The following is a 24,298-nucleotide window of genomic DNA, read 5'->3' on the forward strand; positions in this document are numbered from 1 at the left end:
GGTCTCAGACGATCCCGCAGGTGAAGAAGCAGGAAGTGGAGATCTAGGGCTGGTTACGTAGTCTGTGATTGTGAGGCCGGTTGGACGTACTGACAAATTCTCATAAACATTGAAGGCGGCTTATGGTAGAGAAATTAACATTACATTCTTTGGCAACAGCTCCGGTGGACATTCCTGCAGTCAGCATGCCAATTGCACACTCCTTTAAAATTTGAGACATCTGGGCCTCCCGAGTGGCGTAGGCACTGCATCGCAATGCTTGAGGCATCACTACAGACCCGTGTTCGATCCCAGGCTGTGTCACAACCAGTCGTTGGCCCCATGTTGTCCGGGATAGGGCGGGTGTTAAGAAGCGCGGTTAGGCGGGTTATGTTTTGGAGGACGCATGACTCGACCATAGCCTCTCCCGAGCCAGTGGTGGAGTTACAGCAATGAGACAAGATCGCAATTGGATATCCCACCCCCAAAAAATTGAGACATCTGGGGCATTGTGTTGTGACAAAACTGCACACTTTAGATTGTCCTTTTATTGTCCCCAGTACAAAGATGCACCTGTGTAATGATCATGCTGTTTAATCAGCTTCTTGATATGCCAAACCTTACAGGAGTATTTGTCCTTTTTGTGCATATGGAACATTTGTGATCTTTTATTTCAGCTCATGAAACATGGTACCAACACTTTACAGGTTGTGTGTATATTTTTGTTCAGTATAGTTGCAAGATGTTATAGTTGTGGTTCGACTAAAGTTAGTCCCAGTGTGATTCTAACACCCATCCTCCCGGACCCACCTCCCTACTTTAGTTTCCGTCTTAACATTCTGTCTTAAGTAACCATACCATTTGTAACATCATGAATTTGAGGTACCCCAAAAAAAATTGTACTATGCTACATCCCGTCGGAGCGACCAGGCTGGAATCATTCATTCACACACAAACACACACACGGAGCATGAGCAGAGAAGATAAAAATGCAGACTGCAGAACATTTTCTGAATATATTATTTATTTTGTAGGTTACAAATGGCTAAATTCAACAAATAAATAACTAATCTTATGTTCCAAAAACCGCATACTGCGTCAAACACATTTAACAACCACACACTATCAAAAAACATTAAAAACATTGCATACGTAAAAGTAACAATAAGAAAAATGACCCTAGAAAAACAAATACACCTTTGCTTTTGTACATACATTCACTTTTCACGATTGTTTTACTTTCTCCATAAGCAGTTAGCTAGTGCTAAGTGGTAACATTTAGAACAAAATGTAAAATGCCCTCTATGGCACACATGGTTGGCTTTATCGGCTGTTTAGCTTGTAATGCGCACATTAACCCATCTCTGATTGCATTGCTGACAGGAGTCCAGATCCACACAGTTTAAAGCTTAGCTCGATTTGCGGACACTGACTTTCTTGCGGGTGTTCTCTGTACAGCGCTCCATGATGAGTTCAGGACTGGGCCGAGGGGGGATGATGGGAGCCCCTTTCAGCTCACCCCCTGGACTAGAGCCCGCTGTCTTTGGCATGTTGTCTGAAAAACAACACAATAAACCAGGCCTAAATTAATGAAAGTCAATCTATAGAGGTTAGGGAATTATGAAGGCCTTTTATTAGCCACGGTCATCTAAATAATTAAAATACAATTCTGATAAATCTAACAGTTGAACATTGGATGAAGAGACTCCAAACTTTTAGAATTGTTTTAATCCATCAGATATTGACTGAATTATAGCACACAAGACATTGTACTGGGAGAGACAAATAATTAATGAAGTTCAGGCATGTAGGAATTCAGGTATTCAATTAATTGTAACATTTCACTTTGTCTTATAATGCACGCATATATACATTTTCTTAGTATGAGGTAGTTTTAAATATTCTGAGATGAAATTTTAAAAAGTTGGGCCTCATTTGAATATACTGTTTGGCAACTTTAATAAATTAACATAAAGAGGTGGAATAGGGCTGCAACCACCCACGTTCCTCTGTCTAGGCTACCTTTAATTATACAACTGCGCTCAACTGCACTCTTTAAACTAGGGGTACTAAACTCAGCAAATAAAGAAATGTCCTCTAACTGTCAACTGCGTTTCTTTTCAGCAAACTTAACATGTGTAAATATTTGTATGAACATAACAAGATTAAACAACAGACATAAACTGAACAAGTTCCACAGACATGTGTCACTGAACAAAGGGGGGGTCAAAATCAAAAGTAACAGTCAGTATCTGGAGTGACCACCAGCTGCATTAAGTACTGCAGTGCATCTCCTCATGAACTGCACCAGGTTTGCCAGTTCTTGCTGTGAGATGTTACTCCACTCTTCCACCAAGGCACCTGCAAGTTTCCGGAAATTTCCATGAGGAAATGGTCTCCACCCTCAGATCCAACAATTCCCAGATGTGCTCAATGGGATTGAGAGCTGGGCTCTTCGCTGGCCATGGCAGAATACTGACATTCCTGTCTTGCAGGAAATCCCGAAACAGTACAAGCAGTATGGCTGGTGGCATTGTCATGTTGGAGGGTCATGTCAGGATGAGCCTGCAGGAAGGTTACCACGAGGGAAGAGGATGTCTTCACTGTAACGCACAGCGTTGAGATTGCCTGCAATGACAACAAGCTCAGTCCGATGATGCTGTGAAACACCGCCCCAGACCATGATGGACCCTCCACCTCCAAATCGATCCCGCTCCAGATTACATGCCTCGGTGTCATGCTCATTCTTTTGACGATAAACGCGAATGCGACCATCACCACTGGTGAGACAAAACCGCGACTCGTCAGTGAAGAGCACTTTTTGCCTGTCCTGTTTGGTTCAGAGGCGGTGGGTTTGTGCCCATAGGTGACGCTGTTGCGGACCTGCCTTACAACAGGCCTACAAGCCCTCAGTTCAGCCTCTCTCAGCTTATTGCGGACAGTCTGAGCACTGATGGAGGGATTGTGCATTCCTGGTGTAACTCGGGCAGTTGTTGTTGCCATCCTGTACCTGTCCCACAGGTGTGATGTTCAGATGTACCGATCCTGTGCTGGTGTTGTTACACGTGGTCTGCCACTGCGAGGACGATCAGCTGTCCGTCCTTTCTCCCTGTAGTGCTGTCTTAGGCGTCTCACAGTGCGGACATGGCCACATCTGCAGATGAGCAGGGACCCTGGGCATCTTACATTTGGTGTTTTTTTAGAGTCAGTAGAAAGGTCTCTTTAGTGTCCTAAGTTTTCATAACTGTGACCTTAATTGCCTACCATCTGTAAGCTGTTAGTGTCTTAACAACCGTTCCACAGGTGCATGTTCATTATTTGTTTATGGTTCATTGAACGAGCATGGAAAACAGTATTTCAACTCTTTACAATGAAGATCTGTGAAGTTATTTGGATTTTTACAAATTATCTTTGAAAGACAGGGTCCTGAAAAAGGAACATTTCTTTTTTTGCTGAGTTTATTTGAGAAGGTCCCATCACACCAATTTCCTAGGTGGCAAAGATCCGAATGGATATTGTAATTTATCGGCGTAGTAGTAATACACTCCCACCTCGCAACCCCAAACTGTTCACAATGTGTGTTCATAAGATACCGGAGTGACTCAAATCAATGTGTGTTCATAAGATACCCGAGTGACTCAAATCAATGTGTGTTCATAAGATACCCGAGTGACTCAAATCAATATGTGTTCATAAAATACCCGAGTGACTCAACAAAATCAATGGGGGCCCTTGGGCATCTGGCCAATATATATATAGAAGATTTAGATATCTGGTTAGATATTTACCTATCTAGCTAACATGGGCTAGTAGTTGATCAACTGGACATTTCTGACAGGTAATAAATACTGTCAGCGAATGACATAAGAGGAAAACTGTCCATGCACTACCAAATTTTGAAATTTCACCTTGTACATTCTACTATTACAACTATCAACAGCACTAAGTTGAAAGCCTGACTGAGTTCCCCAAAACAAAAAGTTTTTTTATTTCTAGAAAATTATTCAGGACCCACGGTCTGTATTGACCCCTTAATGGGTCCGGATGTGGACCGTGGTCTACCTGTAGAGTATGGCTAGTCTAGACTGCCTCATTAATTATTCATTACTGTTGTCACATTCGCTTGCATAATTCAACAATTGTTTAAAGAGAAGGATACACCCAATTTAAACTCAACAAACTTGTTCTAGGTTATACTGTACCTATCTATACATCCTTTACAGTGTTTACGGGGTCAGAGATAATATAATCTGAGTGTTCAATTTTACGGAAGTGGCTTTCATTTCAGCACATCTAATTTGTTAACATTTCTACTGTAATTCACTTTTTTCAACTGCACAAAAAATGAACACTCACCAAAATAAAGTTATCTTTCATCTATTTTTTGTAATATAAGTGTCGAGACAGTACGTTAAGTACCCGACTAAGAGTTGGAGTTCTTATAGGGATACACAGCGTGGCGTTCACATGGGGTCCACTGGAGTACGGATGTAAATATCTGCTGTTGGCAAATTAGCCCAACATCATCTGTTCAATCTAGTTAATTATCTTCAACTAAATACCATGACTGTTTTCTCATTAGCTGGGAATGTTGTTTGAAATATCCAATACAAAATTATTTGACTGATATTGTTAACCCACTGCATAACCCTTAGAAATAATAATTATTGTGAGCAGGGTATGCTGTTCGCATGCTAACACTCATTAAGATAGACTGATGGCATAGCTAACGATGGCTAGCATTCACTGGCTGATGTTTAAGTAACTTTTGAGTGTAATGGAGTTGACTGGTTACTATGACATGAAATATATATATATATATATATATTCTCATCATGTCATTTGGATGGGAGCTATAATCCGGTTATAACATCACCTCCAAAAATCAACTCATTATTTCTTGAATTCAGGTAAAGTTAAACTGTTTTCAATGAGGATAGAAAACCGTGGATGTGTCCCTTTAGATGCATTTCAGCCATAACCGGAGTGTGTGACTGGTCATTACAAACATTTCTGCGGTCATAAAGTTAGTGGGAAAAAAGTATATGACACGCAAGAGTAGGACATAGTCGCAAGAGTAAAATGAAAGCAATCAATCCAGTGATATTTAAGTGAGTAGAATTTGCACCCCTCAAAACACAGGAAAAGCTAAATCCTCAGGTGGTCGGGGCATACGCATTGATACTTTTATGGAGACTGCAATACACACAGAGTATACAAAACAACAAGAACACCTGCTCTTTCCATGACATAGACTGACCAGGTCATTTCAGTTGAAAGCTATGATCCCTTATTGATGTCACTTGTTAAGTCCACTTCAATCAGTGTAGATGAAGGGAAGGAGACAAGGTAAAGGAGGATTTTTAAGCCTTGAGATAATTGAGACATGGATTGTGTATGTGTGCCATTCAGAGGGTGAATGGGCAAGACAAAATATTTTAGTGCCTATGAACAGGGTATGGTAGTAGGTGCCAGGTTCTTGTGTTAAGAACTCACACAACAGTTTCCCATGTGTATCAAGAACGGTCCACCACCCAAAGGACATCCAGCCAGCTTGACATAACTGTGGGAAGCCTTGGAGTCAACATGGCCAGCATTCCTGTGGAACGCTGTCGGCACCCTGTAGAGTCCATGCCCCGACGAATTGAGGCTGTTTTGAAGGCAAAAGGTCGGGGGATAGGTGCAACTCAGTATTAGGAAGGTGTTCCTAATGTTTGGTATACTCAATGTACATCTCCGGGAGCAAGCCATTGCCGATACTGTTTGAAGCAGGGTCTCGGACGGGGTAGTATCTATCTTTCAAACACTTGGGATTATTCGATTGAGCTCAATCAAATCTATTTTATAAAGCCCTTTTTACATCAGCAGTTGTCACAAAGTTCCTTACAGCTGAGCTGTAAAGGAGTGACTAGAGCAGAGCTTGCCTGTATCTATTGACAACAAACATACTGAACAAAAATGAGCGCAACATGTAAAGCGTAGGTCCCATGTTTCATGAGCTGAAAAAAAAAGATCCCAGAATTGTTCCATATGCACAAAAAGTGTATTTCTCTCAAATTTGTTTACATCCCTGTTAGTGAGCATTTGTCCTTTGCCAATATAATCCATCCACCTGACAGGTGTGGCATATCAATAAGCTGATTTAAACAGCATGATCATCACACAGGTGCACCTTGTCCTGGGGACAATAAAAGGCCCCTCTAAATGTACAGTTTTGCCATACAACACAATGTCACGGATTTCTCAAGTTAAGGGAATTTCATGTTAATTTCTCTACCATAATCCGCCTCCAACGTTGTTTAAGAGAATTCAGCAGTACATCCAACCAGCCTCACAACAGCAGACCATGTGTATTCATGCCAGCCCAGGACCTCCACATCTGGCTTCTTCACCTGTGGGATCGTCTGAGACCCTGATGAAACTGATAAAGCCCTTTTGTGGGGAAAAATTCATTCTGACTGGCTGGGCCTGGCTCTCCAGTGGGTGGGCCTTTGCCCTCCTAGACCCATCGATGGCTGCGCCCCTGCCCAGTCATGTGAAATCCATAGATTAGGGCCTAATTTATTTCAAGTGACTGATCCGGCCTCATCTATGGCATTGTGATGTGTGACAACTGCACATGTTAGAGTGGCCTTTTGTCCCCAGCACAAGGTGCACCTGTGTAATGATCATGCTCTTCAATCTGCTACTTGATATGCCACACCAGTCAGGTATGATTATCTTGGCAAAGGAGATGTATGCTCACTAACAGGGATGTAAACACATTTATGCACACAATTTGAGAGAAATAAGCTTTTCGTGCATATGCAACATTTCTGGGATGTTTTATTTTAGCTCACGAAATACTGGACCAACACTTAACATGTTGCGTTTATATTTTTGTTTAGTGTTTCATGCTGAAACCCTCTGCTATTGACTATGTTGATGTTTTTTTATTTAGGATAATGTTTTACAACTTTGTCATTCTATTTTTAAATCTTATTCAATTATTTAATATATTTTGCATGTGATAAAGGCACACATAGGGACAGAGATTATTAGACACCTGTGATAATCTGAAGTACCCAAAAGGGCCACTAGATGTCTTGTTATAGATGACATAAAATCCTTGAACTGATACCAAAATTCTAGTAGTTTACTGGTAAACTTGGAAAGTTTTCAGTAATATATCCTCCCTTTGCAACCCTAGGTATACCTCTGTTATTCCAGTCCTGCAGCGGGGACTGTGTGGAGGCCTTGGACGTCTTCCTGGGCTGATTGGGCCAGCCACCCTTCTGCTGCAGGAAGCGGCGACTGTTCCTGCGGTACGTGTCCTGGCTGATGCGCTGGCGCCCTTTGCTGTGAATACTTTGTGCATTGCGGATTGTTGAACTGAAAGCCAAAAGGAAATGTGTAAAGAGGAAATGAGAAGTTAAAAGAAAACGTTAAAAAGAGAAGTATCAATAGAGGAAAGACTATGGACTCGTCTTTGAGTTTTTATGCTCTCATAACTTTCTTTATCCATAGAGGAAGTCATTTCCTGAAGTTTGTAGTCCTACCGTCTGGGTGGGGGTGTCTGTCTTCTCATCACAAGCTCTTCCGACACCATCTCCTTCTTCTCTCCAGTTCTGTAGAGAAACATTGAGGGGAAGTGTCCCGTCTCCTCTCCTTTCCTATCCAAGACAATATGCACCCAACAAGCACTTAGAAACACTGTGTGTTTGTGGCTACATGATACAACAGTAGAAAATCTGTAAGTTACTACTGATCCAAACAGCTGCCTGACTGTGGACTGACTTTCATAGAGACAAATAGATAGAGGGAAGAGTAGAAGAGTACAGAATCAGCCTACATACCTGACCACCCACCATCCATCCAGGAGCTTGTGAATGACCTCAATAGTTTCCCCTGTCTCAAGAGTCAGCTCATCATCTTGTGCTGCCTTGTAGGCTTTGGTGGTTATGTAGAGTTCTCCTGTGGGGACAAACACACATTGGAATTATGAGCTCGAAGTCAACGCTTGTCTACCACCTAGAGGAAAGACTTCCCTAACTTTTTAAAGTTTGTTTCGGGTAAAGTTGATATTATACTATTGTACACTGCGAACACAAAACTTAACAAATCTCCTGAGACCTCACTGAAAACAGTATCACGAATCAACAGATATTAGATAAAAATGTAAATGACTAAAATGTAGATAGTAAGGCTGGTAATTGCTAGGGACCTCATGATAAGCTATTACCACGATACTTAGGTGCAGATACAATATGTATTGAGATTCTCACAATTCTATATGTATTGTGATTCAATACTGTGATTTCATTGCGATTCGATATTCCAAACATATTGTCACCATATGTCTGCTGCAGAGGAACAAGAGAGAGCCATGAGAAAATAAGTTTTGCTCAATCACGGAAATAAAAGTGCAGGTACAGCCAACTAGCGCAAAAATAATATTGCGATATTGTCAAAACTATACGATGTATCGTCAAAAATAATATCCCGATATGTAACTATCGATCCCCCCCCCATCACTAGTGACACCATTATCCTCCCTGGCTCTTATTTTAGCTGGAGCCCAGGCAAGTGGGGAGACTTGCCTGCGTAGTTGGGATCGGCTTCTTCCGACTCCTCTGGTCCATCCAGGGGCTCTAGGTAAGAGGCGGGCACCCAGCCCCGCTTGGTATCACACTGGCAGAACCACCAACCTGCCATGGTAGAGGGGTCAAAGGTCAAGTGAACACTAAGGTCATGTTCAGTAGGGAATGCAATGTTAAACGTTTTTGGGGGTAGGTCCAGATACTCTCTCCCTGTTTCAGTCTGTTGTCTTCTGTTTTGTGCCTATTGAACATCACCCAGGAGCAGCAATAGGTTGATCACCTTAGGGATCACCATGTATGTTGCATTCAGTGCACATTGTCAAATGCACACTTTTGTGCCTATCATTTCATGCAAAATGTTCATGGTTCATGCTTGGTGCTGTCATCAAGTGTACACTGAATACAACACCCTGATATTACAACAACTACATTTTCAGATGGCTTTGCTCTTGACTGGGCCCATTCTTTGGGTCGACACTCACCATTTGGGCTTTTCTCCACAATCTCCACCAAGTCTCCAATATACAGGGTGATCTCATACTTGGAGGTGTGGCTGTAGTCAGCAATCACCCTGTAGCTTTCCAATATGATGGGGCCAGAGATCTCTGAACAGACGACAAAAATTACACTCTTAAATCTTTACGGTAGATCTCTTTATAGCAGGACTATAGCACACGAGAGCCCATATTCCCTCAAGTTTGGCTAGAAAAGTGTGTCTATTAGTGGGTTAATAAAAAGGGTAAAGACAAGAGACAGGCTCTTACCAGAAGTGTTGTCTCTCGTCTTGTCATTGGACACCACAAAGGTCTCATTTCTTTTTAAACTACATAGGAAACATTGAGAACTCACTTATCAATCCAGAAGTAAAAAGTAATACAGACTGAATTTCATTCCAGGAAGCTGTCCACTTCCCTAGTTCATTTCCATTCATGGATCTGATACAACAGGGTAGGCGTAAGCAATAACTCCACTGAGTTTCCGCCATATTGCTTTTCACCCATCCAGTCTTATCAGATCTGGGAAGGGGGTGAATGAGAGAAGAGGGAAGGGAACATCTTCCTGAAATGAACCAGGCTGCGTTCCAACTCCTTACCCTTCTCCAGGGGTGTGTTCAGTATGACAGAACGGTGTACAATGTTTAATTCAATGGAAAGCTGGTGGGAGGAGCAATAGGCGGACCGGCTCGATGTAAATGTGTTTGATGCTATTCCATTTATTCCATTCCAGTTATTACAATAAGCCCATCCTCATATAGCTCTGTCCACCAGCCTCCTCTGGTTCACTCCTCCGCATGCATTTAAAAGCAATGGATTGGTGCATACATGGCTGGAGGGAGTTGCCACCATATTCCTCATACCAGTCAATTATTTTTAAATCCATAATCGCGAGTGTACGAGTACATATTTCTCGTGTAGCTCAGTTGGTAGAGCATGGCGCTTGCAGTGCCAGGTTTGTGGGTTTGATTCCCACGGGGGACCAGTACAAAAAAGTATTAAAATGTATGCACTACTGTAATTCGCTCTGAATAAGAGTGGCGACTAAAATGTAAATGTATGGAGAAGGGTAGAGAATCAGAATGTAGCTACAGTGTAGTGAGACTGCTTGTAGTTGTACTGACGGGTGTTGAGCGGGTGGGTTCTCGTCCTCCGGTCGGACCTTGAAGAGGCTGCGTACCAGCTGGCTGCGGGAGATCTTGGGGGGCAGGTTGATGAGAGAACTGCAATATTCAGCCAGAGTGCTCTGCCTGGTCTCTGTGCTCTTTTGGTTGTCCAACCACTTTGGCGCTGAGGAAAGGAGGGACCAAAGGGAATGAGGGACCAAAGGAAAGGGAGAAAACAGAGATCCTCAATTCCTTCTAATGGAATATTCAAAACTGAATACAGTGGTGGATGTAGATGTTACATGTTTATCTGTGAAAAACATTATTTAGCACGAAAACAAAACTAACATAAGGACTTTCCCTCAACAGGGCTCAAGTTTAACGTTGTGTTGATGCAACATGGGGAAGCAGAAGTTCCAAGCAAATCTCATGCGGTTTGTCTGCAATTTATCAGGTTTGTCTGCAACTTCTGCTTTCCCATGTTGCATCAACACAACCTTCATAACCACTTGAGCCCTGTTGAGGGAAAGTCCTTGTGTTAGATAGTTTTGTTTTCGTGCTAAATAATATGGTTTGGATCACAAGTGGTCACAGCCTTCGGATTAAAAACATGCTGCCTTTAGGGAGAAATGAAAATGTTTGATAAAATCCAAAGTGTAAAATATGTAATAAGCCTGTGTTAAACATACAGAATCACTACCTATCAGTTTTTAAGTGTAAAGTAGAGGTCTTCACGGTCCAAAATGGACCTGGGGCTTTCCCACCCAGATCCTACATGCATAAATAAAAAATGTAAATACAGATCCGTTCCAAACAGACGCAAGGACAACGAGACCCGTTCCGTATAGACCTGGTCAGATCTAGACCCAGTCTGATCCGAATGTGGGAAGCAGCAGAAAATTAATTCAAGCTCTTTTATTAACTGGAGCTGATAAAGCGTGAGAGGATGGAGAGAGGTGCCGCTCTAGCAGGCGGGGGAGGGGCCGTACTATGAGCGAGTGACATTTGCAGCAGGGAGGTATTGACTAAAACCAACCAAGCCGACTCGCACTATCAGATCCAACCCAGAACCATGATTTCATTTAGAATTAGTTATGGTTTACTGATTAGAATTGTTGAAAAAACGAGAAGTACATTTGTCACATCTGGATTGCAGCAGCAGGTGTTTCCTTACACAAAGCATTGACTGAGAAAAAACACAAACACGCTACCTATTTTTTGTCTGTTCACCCAAGTGCATTCATCACTTACCTGTATACTTTTTAATGTTTTCAAATGAAGCAAAAAGGCAAAGAAGTGATTCCTCATAAAACCCAAATAAAAAAAAGGACCATGATTTTGGGGATCTTCACAAAATGTAACCCATAGAACAGTCCTTTTGGAGGAAGGGTTGTTGACATATATTTGACATTAGATTCTAAAAGCATAACACAGAAATAATTAATAAACCTTAATCAAAGTTGGCATATGTATGACATTTTGGCCTTACCCAGGGCTCCTTTAAGAATACATAATGCTACAAAACAAAAATGGGTGTCATATGAAGCTTTACCACGCTTGCTCTGTAACATGAGTAGCATTTTGATTACAGTAAGTTTTTGTATTTTTAAATAAATGTATGAATATTAAAATATAAAACATGAATATTGAAAATATAAAACATTTTATTTGGCGAATCTGTCAATATATTGTTGAACATAACATACGGGCATATCAAAGTTCCAGAATGGGATCTCTGCTAGTTTTAAAGTTATGGCCCATTTTTCCCCAGAGATATTGGCATAGTATCATTTTCAACAATATATTGAAAACTCATTCCCCCCAAAATTGTTAATATTTGTCTATATTTATATATTTTTTTATTGAAATACTACTTATATTACAGAGCAAGCAGTAAAACTTCATATGACACCAATGTTTGCCTTGTAGCACCTACTTATGAAACACTAGGGAATCTTAAATGAGGCCTGGGTAAGGCCAATGATGTCATAAATATGCCAACGTTGATCATTTATTTCTCATATGCTTTTAGATACAAATGTCAAATACATGTCAACAATCCTTTCTCCAAATCCCTATTCTATGGATTACATTGTGAAAATCTTTTTTTTTTTTGCCTGGGTTTCGTGAGGAATCACTCAAAGGACACTAGGATTACAACATCACTTCTATAGTAAATTGCCGAGACATCAATACTTTCTTTAACCATGATTTTCCACCTAGGTGCTCAAAGTGCTTGACATAGTAAGGTGGAAACTCACCTCATCCACATGCTGATGGTGAAATGGAATGACCTGTCTGAGAAGTTGATCTATAGAGGGTATCGGGAGATCTACACCTTTCACGTGTGTAGCTGCCTCACACAACTTAATAACCTGCAGGCAACCAGTGCCAGAACGCTAACCACACATCAGCTATCATGGTGGAGGGGTAAGCCGTAGAGCAGATACATGTCCTCACCTGGTAGTACAGGGATGATCCTGTCTTTCTTATTGATGTCACCCGCCTCAATGGGGAACATCTCCTTCAGGGATTTCTATAACCCAGACACATTATCAACTGACTGCAGATCAGTGGGGGTAGTAGGAAGGCATGCATTCAAAAGCATTTACACAGCTGTCCATCTTTCCTACTTTTTGCCTTCAGATTATTAAGTTGTGTGAGGCAGCTACTCACGTGAAAGGTGTAGATCTCCGGATACCCTCTATAGATCAACTTCTCAGACAGGTCATTCCATTTCACCATCAGCATGTAGACCTTCAGAGAAAGTAGTCAAAAACATAAGTGAAGAACTCCAATCAAATGCTCATCAGAAATTACTTTTGCTGAATGAAAAATGTCATCAAAGCAATTTAATGTTAACAAATATACCTGGTCATTAAATATTTTTAAGCATTCTCTTTTGAGAATCTCCATTGAGCATTCTTTTTTAGTCTATGACCAGGCTTAATCTGTGTCTGTGAAACAACCACAAGTATTGCATGAACCTGCAATGAACCACTGTGTATTTTGGTCAACAATGGTAGTCTCAAACTCACATAGTGCTGGCTGGGGAAGAAGCGTTTCTCAAAGCCCAGCAACTCCACATGCCTGACATAGATTTCCTCCATTGTGAGATGCAGAAGAGTGATAATCAAGAGTGCTGGGTGAAAAGGGAAGATGGCTTTATAGCAACAGAGTGAGCTCAGAAAGCAGCCACCCCCTGTAGGAGGGCGTCCCTCAACAGATACCTTGGGATCCTCACGTAGCTATCACTCTGGTCTTTTACTGAGAAACTGTAATAATTTTTATTGCACAGATCCTATTTATTGCCATCATCCATGAGTTCATTGGGTCAATTCATAATGTCAGTATTTTTTTTTCTATGCGTCATGCGTGAGATTTCAGAGTTCATTCAAGGCCATCATCTCAAATATACTTCAGTTAAGTTATAAAGCTGTTATAGTCAAGAATACAGTGCATTTCACAACAGCTTTTATTGATTTATCTCACAGAGATAACAAATGTTGATTCAAAGAAATAAACAGATCAGATCTCTGAAGATATTGTTGTTGTTATAGATCTACTCAGTATAAATTAAGTTATATACATCACTTATCGGGGTAATGTACATACATTTAACACTAACAAGGATTTTCATGATATAGAAACATGGCAAGTGTATACAGAGGGGTGACTGACTCTTGGAGCTAAACAAATATATGTGCTTCTGATCAATGTTAAAACAACATTCAATCTAAAAAATAACAGTTAATACAGCATCCATAGATCATAGCCATAGGAGAGGCTAGGGGGGGAATCCAATTCAGATCATTGAACCAAATGCAGAGGAAGATATAACAAGGATGAATGAATCAGAGGGTCAAAGTAGCACATACTTTACTTATATTTTCCTCAGTGTTGTTCACAGCAACCTTGCTGCCACAAATGTTGGGTTTCACCGGGACTTTTACAACACTGAGCGTCAGCAAGGTTTGTGATTTCAAAAAGTTTCATAATTTGGTAAAAAGGAACAAAAAACGGTTTAGAAACCCGAACAAATTCATATTGGCTGTGTGTGCTTCCTCTTTCCAATAATAGTTTTATTGTTCTGTTAATGATAGCCTAGGCTGGATTCTGTAGAGAGTAACTGTAACCAAAAACGGTTTACACAGGATGCAGCAGAATGGTAACTTCAAAAGAAAGGTACAAAAACAGCATATGTTTTACTGTCCTAGTTGGGACCTAAAATTGATTTCCATTCAAAAATCATATTTTTCCCTAACCCCATAACACTAACTGTAAACCTAAGTTTAAAATAGCCTTTGTTCTCATGGGGATGTGGGAAATGTCCCCAAGAGGGAAAATGTCCCTTGTTTTTACTATCCTTTCAGAGACTTTGGGGGATTTACGGTACCCACGAGGACAACAACAAAATAACAATGACAAATAACAGATTACTAGCTGGTGAACCAAAATGGATGAAGAAAAAAATAAAAACCATCATGCAACCTCATTCCTTTTTGCATTCCTGTGATGACCACATTGTAAAGTAAATTGCCAAGCCATCCCCAACCCCTATGACCCATGGGTTACCTGTGACACATAACCACTATGAATTAGTCACCGGCAGTCCACAACGCACAAAAGACAAACCAAACAGCAGTTGTTTCAATGAACAAATAAAGTTTTATATGTAAGATGGATAAATAAAAGAGCAGAATTATTGTTTATTATATTATTTGTGACTGGACCTATAAGAGCTCGGTCACTTCCAACGAGCCGGGTTGTGACAAACTCTCACTCATTCTTATGTTTAATAAATATATTGTATAGTGTGTGTGTAACAGGCTTACAATGATGGCAAAAAACTAAGTTTGAGAGTGCGCTGACCCTGGTGCTAGAGGGGGTACGCAGCAGGAGGTTGAATGTTTGAAGGGGTACGGGACTATAAAAAGTTTAGGAACCACTGCTCTATATCATTGAATATATTGTCTAATCCAGGGATGGGCAATTCCAGTCCTCGTGGACCGGAATGGTGTCACTTTTTCCAAATGCCAAGCAAACACATTTGATTCAACTAATTGCATTCTAAACTAAAGAGCATGATTAGTTGATTATTGGAGTCAGGTGTGTTAGCTAGGGCAAAAGTGTGACAACAATCAGGCCCCCGAGGACTGGAGTTGCCCATCCCTGGTCTAATCCAGGGTTTCCCAATACTCTCTTTGGGCCCCCCCAGAGACGTTTAACATTTTGGTTTTAACCCTAAACACCTGATGCAATTACGCAAAATCTTGATGATTAGTTGACTAATTGAATCAGGTGTGCCAGTTTAGAGTTCAAACTAAAATGTGAAACATCTAATCTACACAGTGTACAAAACATTAGGAACACCTGCTCTCTCTTTGACCTAAAATAGCGGTGTCAAACGCATTCCATGGAGGGCCTAGTATCTGCTAGTTTTTGTTTTTTCCTTTGAATTAAAACATAGACAACCAGCTGAGGGGAGTTCCTTACTAACCAGTGACCTTATTTCAATCAATCAAATAAAAGTGTGGTGGGGGAAAAAACAGACAGTCCCCCCCCCCCCCCCCCCGATGAGTTTGACACAGGTGAACGCTATAATCCCTTATTTATTGATGTCACCTGTTAAATCCACTTCAAATCAGCATAGATGACGGGAATGAGGCAGGTTAAAGAAGGATTTTTTAGCCTTGCGACACGGTTTGTGTGCCATTCAGAGGGTGAATGGGCAAGACAAATGATTTAAGTGCTTTGGTAGTAGGTGCCAGGGGCACCAGTTTGAGTGTCAAGAACTGCAACACTGCTGGGTTTTTCACACTCAACAGTTTCCTGTGTGTATCAAGAATGGTCCACCATCCAAAGGACATCCAGCCAACTTGACACAACTGTGGAAGTATTGGAGTCAACATTGGCCAGCATCCCTGTGGAACGATTTCGACACCTTGTAGTCCGTGCCCCGACAAATTGAGGCTGTTCTGAGGGCAAAACGGGGTGCAACTCAATATTAGGAAGGTGTTCCTCTGTTTTCTGCACTCAGTGTTTAGTCTATAGCAGGGGTATTCAACTCTTACCCTACGAGGGCCGGAGGCTGGTGTTTTCCTTTTTCCTAATTTAAATTATTTTTACCCCCTTTTTTCGTAGTATCAAATTGTTAGTAGTTACAGTCTTGTCTCATCACTACAACTCCAGTACGGGCTCGGGAGAGACGAAGGTTGAGTGTCATGCGTCCGCCGAAACCCAACCAAGCCGCACTGCTTCTTAACTTATTGGTGACGGGGCAGTATTTTCACGTCCGGGGGGGTGGGGGGGGGGAGCACTGACTTCGAGGTCCAGAGTTGAGTTTGAGGGGTCTATAAATTGAGGTGTGAATATTGAAGTGCAGAAAATTAATTAGAACCCTTTAACACATTGTCTTCTGTCAGATGGTGTTATTCTAATGTGACAAGTGTCTCCAGGAGCCATATCTAACTTAAGACAATGCAGTGTCCCTGTCACTGCTCTGGGGCCTTAGGATTCCCTTTGACCTGAGCGACAAGAGCCGCCTGGTGGCCATCCAACATCACTCCAACAACATCACCGTGAGCTCCACTGCTGCTAAAATAAACTGCAAACCTTTTTCTTAATGTCTTCTCTAATCTTTCCAATAACGGACTATGCCGTGCTCTAGTTCTCCCAAGATCTGTCCAATCTTGCCTCCAATAAATATTTCAATACTGGTATTCGAAGTGGAATTTATTTAAAAATCTATTTGTATTAAATTTAGAGAATGCAGACTTGGTAATGCAGCAAATTGCTGATACAAGATGACTTAATCAGTTGTTACTGTTGCAATCCAAAATGATCTACAAATAAATGTAGAAACGACGCACAAGTATTTAAAGGGACCCCTTATGTTTTTGTATTGACATAATTTAGGTGTCCTAATTCAGACCTCTGTCCACACAAGCTTTTAAGTATCTGTCTAGTATTTTCTACTGGTGTATTTTCAGGATTTCTACTCCTCCTTTCTCAGTCAGACTGAGCCAAAGTCTCCCCCTTTCTTTCATGTCTTTTTATGTGAGCTTTCAAGTTTCCTAATTGAGTAAAACATTTACAACAGACACCGCACTGGAAAGGTTTGTCACCAGTGTGTACTCTCTGGTGCACCTTCAGACTCCCTGCAGTAGAGAACACCTTCCCACAGTCAGAGCACGGGTAAGGCACTCCGCCAATATGTTTTGCCTTATGAGCTAGTAAGTTTGCTAACTGAGAGAAACTGGAGTCACATTGATTGCACTGGAAAGGTTTCTCTCCGGTGTGCCGTCTTTGGTGAACTTGCAAGGATGCTAATTGAGCAAACCTTTTACCACACGTGGAGCAGCTGTACGGCTTCTCACCGGTATGGATTCTCTGGTGTACTTTTAGGTGAGCTATCTGAGTGAACCGCTTCCCACACTCAGAGCAGTCATAAGGCCTCTCCCCAGTGTGTGTTCTCTCGTGGGCCCTCAAGTGTGCCAACTGAGTGAAAGTCATTGGACAGTTTATGCACGGATGAGGGCCGGGAGGCCCATTTGGACGACCTCTTCCGCGTCCAGTGCCAGGAGGCTCATTTGGACAACATCTCCCTCGTCCACAATTTCCCCGTGCCACAAACTGAGAAGAAGTCTTTCCGTCTGAGTAAGGGCCCTCTCCAGTCTGTTCTTCCTGTTGTGGTTCCAAGTCATTTGACTGAACAGAATACTTTCCACAATCAGATATTAACTTTGTTGCTTCAGAAACTTCTTCAGAAATCTCTTGTATGTAGTCAATTGACGCTGAGGCATAATCCCCCATGTAAATATTGGATAGGTGTTCTCCTGTGTAAGAAGTACAAGGTTGTGTTCAAATTAACTGGACAAAGTGTAACCAACCTCATGCAAAAATGGAGCCTGGCACCCACTGATCATTTGCGCTGTTTAGACACAATCAAACATGCTCTGACTGACACTAGAGAAAACATGTAGGCTACACCTATACACAAAGTTGTCCAACTATTGGTTTCTGGAATAAACACAGCCTTGACGTGGCACAACAATAGATGACGAAACACTCAGTAGTAACTTACCAAAAGTGGCCTTGTCTCCAACCTCCACATCAAGAGCTAGTAGAAATGGAACACATCAACTGACTGGACAAAGGAACTAAGAGTTGAAAAATGTACAGCAGTGTTTTTCTCAAAACTGGCACTTACGTGGAAATATGACGATAAACCCATCATGCACTGGTTCAATAGTCTCCACTTGTTTGACAGTCATGTTTGTTGATTCTGTTTGGGGGCAGTCTTCCGGCCTCACAGTCCCCATGTTAAGGGCATGCAGAGCCTCAATGCACCCCCTTTGGATTTTGCAACAGTCCACTAGTGTCAAAGATTCTTTCGTCAGTACGCCCTGGGCTGGACCGTGGCTGTCAGGACCACAGGAGTTGACCTGGTCTGAAAAATCAAACAAGGCATGTCTCACTCTGTGTGCAAATTATGCTAGTCTGATCATTAGCTTCGATAATAATTTCTGCGCCAGCTAACGTTACCTAGTTAGCGAGCTAACCCCTACAGCTACGCCTAGCATTGCTTCTGTGTGGATTGGATCGATGTAATATGTCAGCTAGCTAACAAGTTTCATCAATATGCCAGGTGGAATTGTTGCCCAAACTATACCAACTCAGATCTCCACAAGTACCTAAAGGGCTTGGGCTTGATTCCTTGAAAATCACTGTCTGTAGCAGTACGTTAACAACATATGTTTAGCTAAACTGTCCTTTTGTTGTTTAATTTAGCCAGGTTGCCTAGTTACTCACATAATACATTGTCGGGGTTTTGCATACTAGCTAGGTGAACGTGCTTCACCAACATTAAATTAAAATTAGGTACACCTATGAGACCCCAAACATCAACCAACACGCTCCATAAACCCGCACATTCCGCTTCCATATCTGTGTTGGTTGGAGGACTTCCGGTCCGAAATGTTCTTCTGAACGTCAAAATAAAAGTCCTGATAATATTATTGAAACTTAAATAAATCATTACTTGCTAACGGCAGTCAAACTTTTAAGAGCATAAACATGTGTTGTATAATATAGGCCTACCCATTGATTGAATATTAAACCATTACTGCGGTGCTTAGTTCAACTAACCTAACCCCATCATAACCCAAAATGAAAGGATATTTTACTACAGTTTTTGTGAACGTCTTGAAGCAACCTCAGGGACCGACTGAGCCCCCTTGTTACTGGCTCAACAGTAGGTCTTTTGCCAAGATAACCAAACCACTTTACAAGGTTACTAGGAGTTAGTTTAAGGTCGCTATAGCGTGAATTCGGCAAGAGTGGGACATCATATAAACTGGGACAGCTTAATCCTGATGAATAGCCACGGGAAGATGTTTGAGGGTGTTTTTTTGTGTGCCCTACAGACAGCTATATCGGTCTGCTAATACAGGACTAGTAAGGGCCCAGCACACTACTTTTGTGAATAATTATTTTAGGGGATGCTGCAGGACCCTCAGCACCCCTATGTCCCATGACTATGTCCTGACACTTTTATTTATTGGTCTGACAAGAGAATCTAAACTATTGTTACTAATGGTGCTTTCAAGACAACTGGGATTTAAAAATAAAAAAACAAGGTCAAATCATGTCAGCGATCTCGAGGTCGGAAAGTCGGAGCTCTAGAAAGATGCCACATTCGTTTTTTGCTTGATTAGGAAACATCTTGAGGATTTCAGAAATGTACAGTATGTGTTGGGCTAACATGTTGGATCAAGCATCAAATCAAATGTATTTATAAAGCCCTTCTTACATCAGCTGATATCTCAAAGTGCTGTACAGAAACCCAGCCTAAACCCCCAAACAGCAAGCAATGCAGGTGTAGATGCACGGAGGCTAAGAAAAACTCCCTAGAAAGGCCAGAACCTAGGAAGAAACCTAGAGAGGAACCAGGCTATGAGGGGTGGCCAGTCCTCTTCTGGCTGTGCCAGGTGGAGATTACAACAGAACATGGCCAAGATGTTCAAATGTTCATAAATGACCAGCATGGTCAAATAATAATAATCACAGTAGTTGTCGAGGGTGCAGCAAGTCAGCACCTCAGGAGTAAATGTCAGTTGGCTTTTCATAGCCGATCATTCAGAGTATCTCTACCACTCCTGCTGTCTCTAGCGAGTTGAAAACAGCAGGTCTGGGACAGGTAGCATGTCCGGTGAACAGGTCAGGGTTCCATAGCCGCAGGCAGAACAGTTGAAACTTGAGCAGCAGCACGGCCAGGTGGACTGGGGATAGCAAGTAGTCATCATGCCAGGTAGTCCTGAGGCATGGTCCTAGGGCTCAGATTCTCAGAGAGAGAGAAAGAAAGAATTAGAGAGAGCATACTTAAATTCACACAGGACACCGGATAAGACAGGAGAAATACTGCAGCTATAACAGACTGACCCTAGCCCCCCGACACATAAACTACTGCAGCATAAATACTGGCGGCTGAGACAGGAGGGGTCAGAAGACACTGTGGCCCCATCCGATGAAAACCCCCGGACAGGGCCTAACAGTCAGAATATAACCCCACCCACTTTGCCAAAGCACAGCTCCCACACCACTAGAGGGATATCTTCAACCACCAACTTACCATCCTGAGAAAAGGCAGAGTATAGCCCACAAAGATCTCCGCCACGGCACAACCCAAGGAGGGGCTACAACCCAGACAGGAAGACCACGTCAGTGACTCAACCCACTCAAGTGACGCACCCCTCCTAGGGACGGAATGGGAGAGCACCAGTAAGCCAGTGACTCAGCCCCTGTAATAGGGTTAGAGGCAGAGAATCCCAGTGGAGAGAGGGGAACCGGCCAGGCAGAGACAGCAATTCACTTTGCTCCAGTGCCTTTCCGTGACTACACTCAATCATAGCACCTACTGAAGAGATGAGTCTTCAATAAAGACTTAAATGTTGAGACCGCGTCTGCATCGCTCACATGGGTAGGCAGACCATTCCATAAAAATTTAGCTATATAGGAGAAAGCCCTGCCTCCAGCTGTTTGCTTAGAAATTCTAGGGACAATTAGGAGGCCTGCGTCTTGTGACCGTAGCGTACGTGTAGCTATGTACGGCAGGACCAAATCGGAAAGATAGGCTGGAGCAAGCCCATGTAATGCTTTGTAGGTTAGCAGTAAAACCTTGAAATCAGCCCTTGTCTTGACAAGAAGCCAGCACTGGAGTAATATGATCAAATTTTGGGGTTCTAGTCCGGATTCTAGGAGCCATGTTTAGCACTAGCCAAAGTTTATTTAGTGCTTTATCCAGGTAGCCGGAAAGTAGAGCATTGCAGTAGTCTAACCTAGGAGTGACAAAAGCATGGATTCATTTTCCTGCGTCATTTTTGGACAGAAATCTTCTGATTTTTGCAATGTTACGTAGATGGGAAAAAAGCTGTCCTTGAAACAGTCTCTATATGATCGTCAAAAGAGAGATCAGGGTCCAGAGTAACGCCGAGGTCCTTCACAGTTTTATTTGTGACGACTGTACAAACATCAAGATTAATTGTCAGATTCAACAGAAGATCCCATGTCTGCACGGTTCACTCCTGAAAGTTGTTCATGCCTGCAGCCTTCGGACACGGTTGATGGCCATAAGCGGGGGCCATCCAAATTCCCTCATCAATGTAGTGAAGTCAGGAGGACTTTAAATTGTATCATCTCACAAAATGGCTAGACCTTCATCTAATAGGAATAAGGCAGGAGCCATTGGCCCTTCATTAGTATCTGACTATACCAGTGGAGGCTGCTGAGGGGAGGACGGCTCATAATAATGACTGAATTGGAGTCAATGGAATGGCATCAAACACATGGAAACCATGTGTTTGATGTTTTTGATACCATTCCACTCCAGCCATTACCATGAACTCCCCAATTAAGGTGCCACCAACCTCCTGTGGACTATACTATATATAAGACTGGGACGTTTAACACTATGTGGACCATTAGGCTGAAGAAAACACGATAGGATAAACAATAGTTGTGACAGTACACAGATAAACCTGGTCAAACTGGTTTCCCTCTATTGTTCCCAGGCAGCACCTTGTCCCTGATTCGCGGATGTCCAGGTCAATTCTAGTTATTCCAGCGCTCCCATTCCATATAATGTTGCGTTCACACGAGTCTCACCTGTTCAGCACGGCAATGAGGACAATGTTCATCTTCTTTGGAATGCTTTTCACCCTTTCAAATGCAGGTATGTTATGATTTTGATCTTTTTTTAATTAACCTTTATTTAACTAGGCAAGTCAGTGAAAAACAAATTCTTATTTACAATGACGACCTACCCCGGCCAAACCCTAACGACACTGGGCCAATTGTGCACTGCCCCAACACAGCCTTTTATGATATAGCCTGGAATTGAACCAGGGTCTGTTGTGACATCTCCAGCACTGAGACATTTACATTTCTATAAGATTGAATATTCAGTTTGTCAAAACCTTTCTGACCTAGAAATTGTAACATACAAAGTCAGAATTTGATCGAACATATCCTCATCTTAAACATTTGATAAAAAAACAGTGCATTACTGTATCTTTTGAGAAGTTTTTTAAGCAACACTGATGATTCATTATTCATAACATGTGGTTATTCCTTTTCCAAATTGTTGCTTACTCTAGAATTCCAAGTGAGCCTTCTGAAAGAGTCAGATGGAGTTGTAACAGGCAGGTTTGCTGACTCTTTACTTTTGAGTCTGCCTCCATGTGCTTTGGCAACACAGAGTGTGACTTTGGAGTACAACAACACTGACACCAACGAGAGTAGTGAGTGTTCCTTTTGGCCTTTTGTCTCCTAATAAAAATGTGATTATGGGAGGAATCTTGCATAACTCTCCATTCAATTGCTAAAACCAATTATTTTGGTTTCCAAATATTATTTTGGTAACAATAGACAATGGTAACAATGGTCATTTTGAAAATACTAAACCAGTGATATTTTTTCATCGTTGTCATTAGTAATATTTATAGTACCGGGTTACGAATGTCTCCTTCCACAGAAACTTTGGTCAATATATTCAAAGTGCTCCCCTGTCGGTTCAGAAGGGACATCATCTCAACCATTGAAAATAATGGCCAGTTCACTACCAGCAGAAACCTGGGTTATCAAGTGACAAATCTCACCACTGGCTCAACATACAGGTAGATAGAGCTATTTTCCCCTTACATTTTCATTGTCCTGTATTTATCTTTTTTTTCCTCAAGATTTTTGACCACAATTAAATAGCTGTTCTATTTATTTCAAGGCTTCAGTATGTGGTAGGGGCAGAGAAGAGCAACATTCTGGAGGTCTCTACAAGACAAGGTATTTGAAGACAGTAGGACCCATTGTCTTTCTATGTCATTCTACTAACCTTTATATCTGGAGTCTATATTCACCACCGTCACATACAGGTTTCTGACTCCAGTTGCAAGTAAACAAAACCTGAAACATAGTTTTTGTATGCTCTTTATTTCAGTAAAAGACCCCAACCAAATAGACTCTGGCCTGCCAGCACGCAGTGGAGCCATGGTGGTCATCACTGTCATACTGTCTGTTTCCATGTTCATTTTGCTGGTAGCCCTCATTGTCACTGTTGCCCATTCCCTTGGTGGGGATTAAAACACATCTCTAAAGTCTGAATTTCACATTTACAATAGATTTGATATGGATACATTTATACTTCATATACAAACACTTCATATGCAAACACGCACACTGCACATTATTTAATGATACAGTACCTTTGAACAATATTCTATGAAGAATCTGTTTCCAGAACTTTATAGTACATTTAAAACCTTGCATTATAGTGTTTAATGCAGTTTCAACTGCTGTCTATGGTGTTAGCTTATTTGGAGTATAACTGAATTAAAATGGTTTGAAAAGTGAATTGTATTTTTGTTAATCATACCAAGAATCCCACTTAATTGTTAATTGATTGTCATAAATTCCCAAGGCTGATGGATTATTATAACACCATTCACATGTTGAATATGAAATGTTTTTGTTTTACTGCGCCGCTTAGTTTTGACAAATTATATATGATATCTATATGGAAGCAAAAATTAAACAACATTCCAATGTTACATTTCATTATTATTAATAGCAACAAACATAATTAGTC

The 24,298-nt window shown here is 41.6% G+C and overlaps 2 protein-coding genes across 2 annotated transcripts; one reads left to right on the top strand and one right to left on the bottom strand.

Annotated features, from left to right (window-relative positions):
• Positions 1 to 984: 984 nt before the first annotated feature.
• On the bottom strand, positions 985 to 19,105 carry LOC139418086 (neutrophil cytosolic factor 1). Its single transcript, XM_071167263.1, has 13 exons — positions 18,973 to 19,105; positions 18,371 to 18,610; positions 13,197 to 13,300; positions 12,835 to 12,915; positions 12,619 to 12,694; positions 10,177 to 10,342; positions 9,323 to 9,381; positions 9,041 to 9,163; positions 8,559 to 8,666; positions 7,815 to 7,932; positions 7,518 to 7,631; positions 7,175 to 7,350; positions 985 to 1,534 (listed from the first exon to the last, which is right to left on the bottom strand). The coding sequence occupies exons 1-13, from the start codon at positions 19,103 to 19,105 to the stop codon at positions 1,389 to 1,391; spliced, it is 1,644 nt and encodes a 547-aa protein (XP_071023364.1). The 3' UTR covers positions 985 to 1,388.
• On the top strand, positions 18,452 to 24,061 carry LOC139418087 (uroplakin 2). Its single transcript, XM_071167264.1, has 6 exons — positions 18,452 to 18,627; positions 22,230 to 22,390; positions 22,815 to 22,958; positions 23,192 to 23,333; positions 23,438 to 23,496; positions 23,651 to 24,061. Exons 2-6 carry the CDS (start codon positions 22,255 to 22,257, stop codon positions 23,791 to 23,793), a joined length of 624 nt encoding a protein of 207 aa, XP_071023365.1. The 5' UTR covers positions 18,452 to 18,627; positions 22,230 to 22,254; the 3' UTR covers positions 23,794 to 24,061.
• The last annotated feature ends 237 nt before the right edge of the window (positions 24,062 to 24,298 follow it).

This window comes from Oncorhynchus clarkii, chromosome 10 (genome assembly GCF_045791955.1).
Source record: "Oncorhynchus clarkii lewisi isolate Uvic-CL-2024 chromosome 10, UVic_Ocla_1.0, whole genome shotgun sequence".
Lineage (NCBI taxonomy): Eukaryota > Metazoa > Chordata > Actinopteri > Salmoniformes > Salmonidae > Oncorhynchus > Oncorhynchus clarkii.

What these genes read in the sequence shown, in the direction of transcription:
- LOC139418087 (XM_071167264.1), top strand. Translation starts at nt 22,255, where the DNA reads ATGTCCAGGTCAATTCTAGTTATTCCAGCGCTCCCATTCCATATAATG. An exon ending in TTTCACCCTTTCAAATGCAG is followed by an intron (nt 22,391 to 22,814) that starts GTATGTTATGAT and finishes TGCTTACTCTAG; the next exon opens with AATTCCAAGTGAGCCTTCTG. An exon ending in GGAGGTCTCTACAAGACAAG is followed by an intron (nt 23,497 to 23,650) that starts GTATTTGAAGAC and finishes TCTTTATTTCAG; the next exon opens with TAAAAGACCCCAACCAAATA.
- LOC139418086 (XM_071167263.1), bottom strand. Translation starts at nt 19,105, where the DNA reads ATGGAAGCGGAATGTGCGGGTTTATGGAGCGTGTTGGTTGATGTTTGG. An exon ending in AAACCCCGACAATGTATTAT is followed by an intron (nt 18,611 to 18,972) that starts GTGAGTAACTAG and finishes TTGATTTTTCAG; the next exon opens with ACCAGGTCAACTCCTGTGGT. An exon ending in CAGACACCCCCACCCAGACG is followed by an intron (nt 7,351 to 7,517) that starts GTAGGACTACAA and finishes TTTGGCTTTCAG; the next exon opens with TTCAACAATCCGCAATGCAC.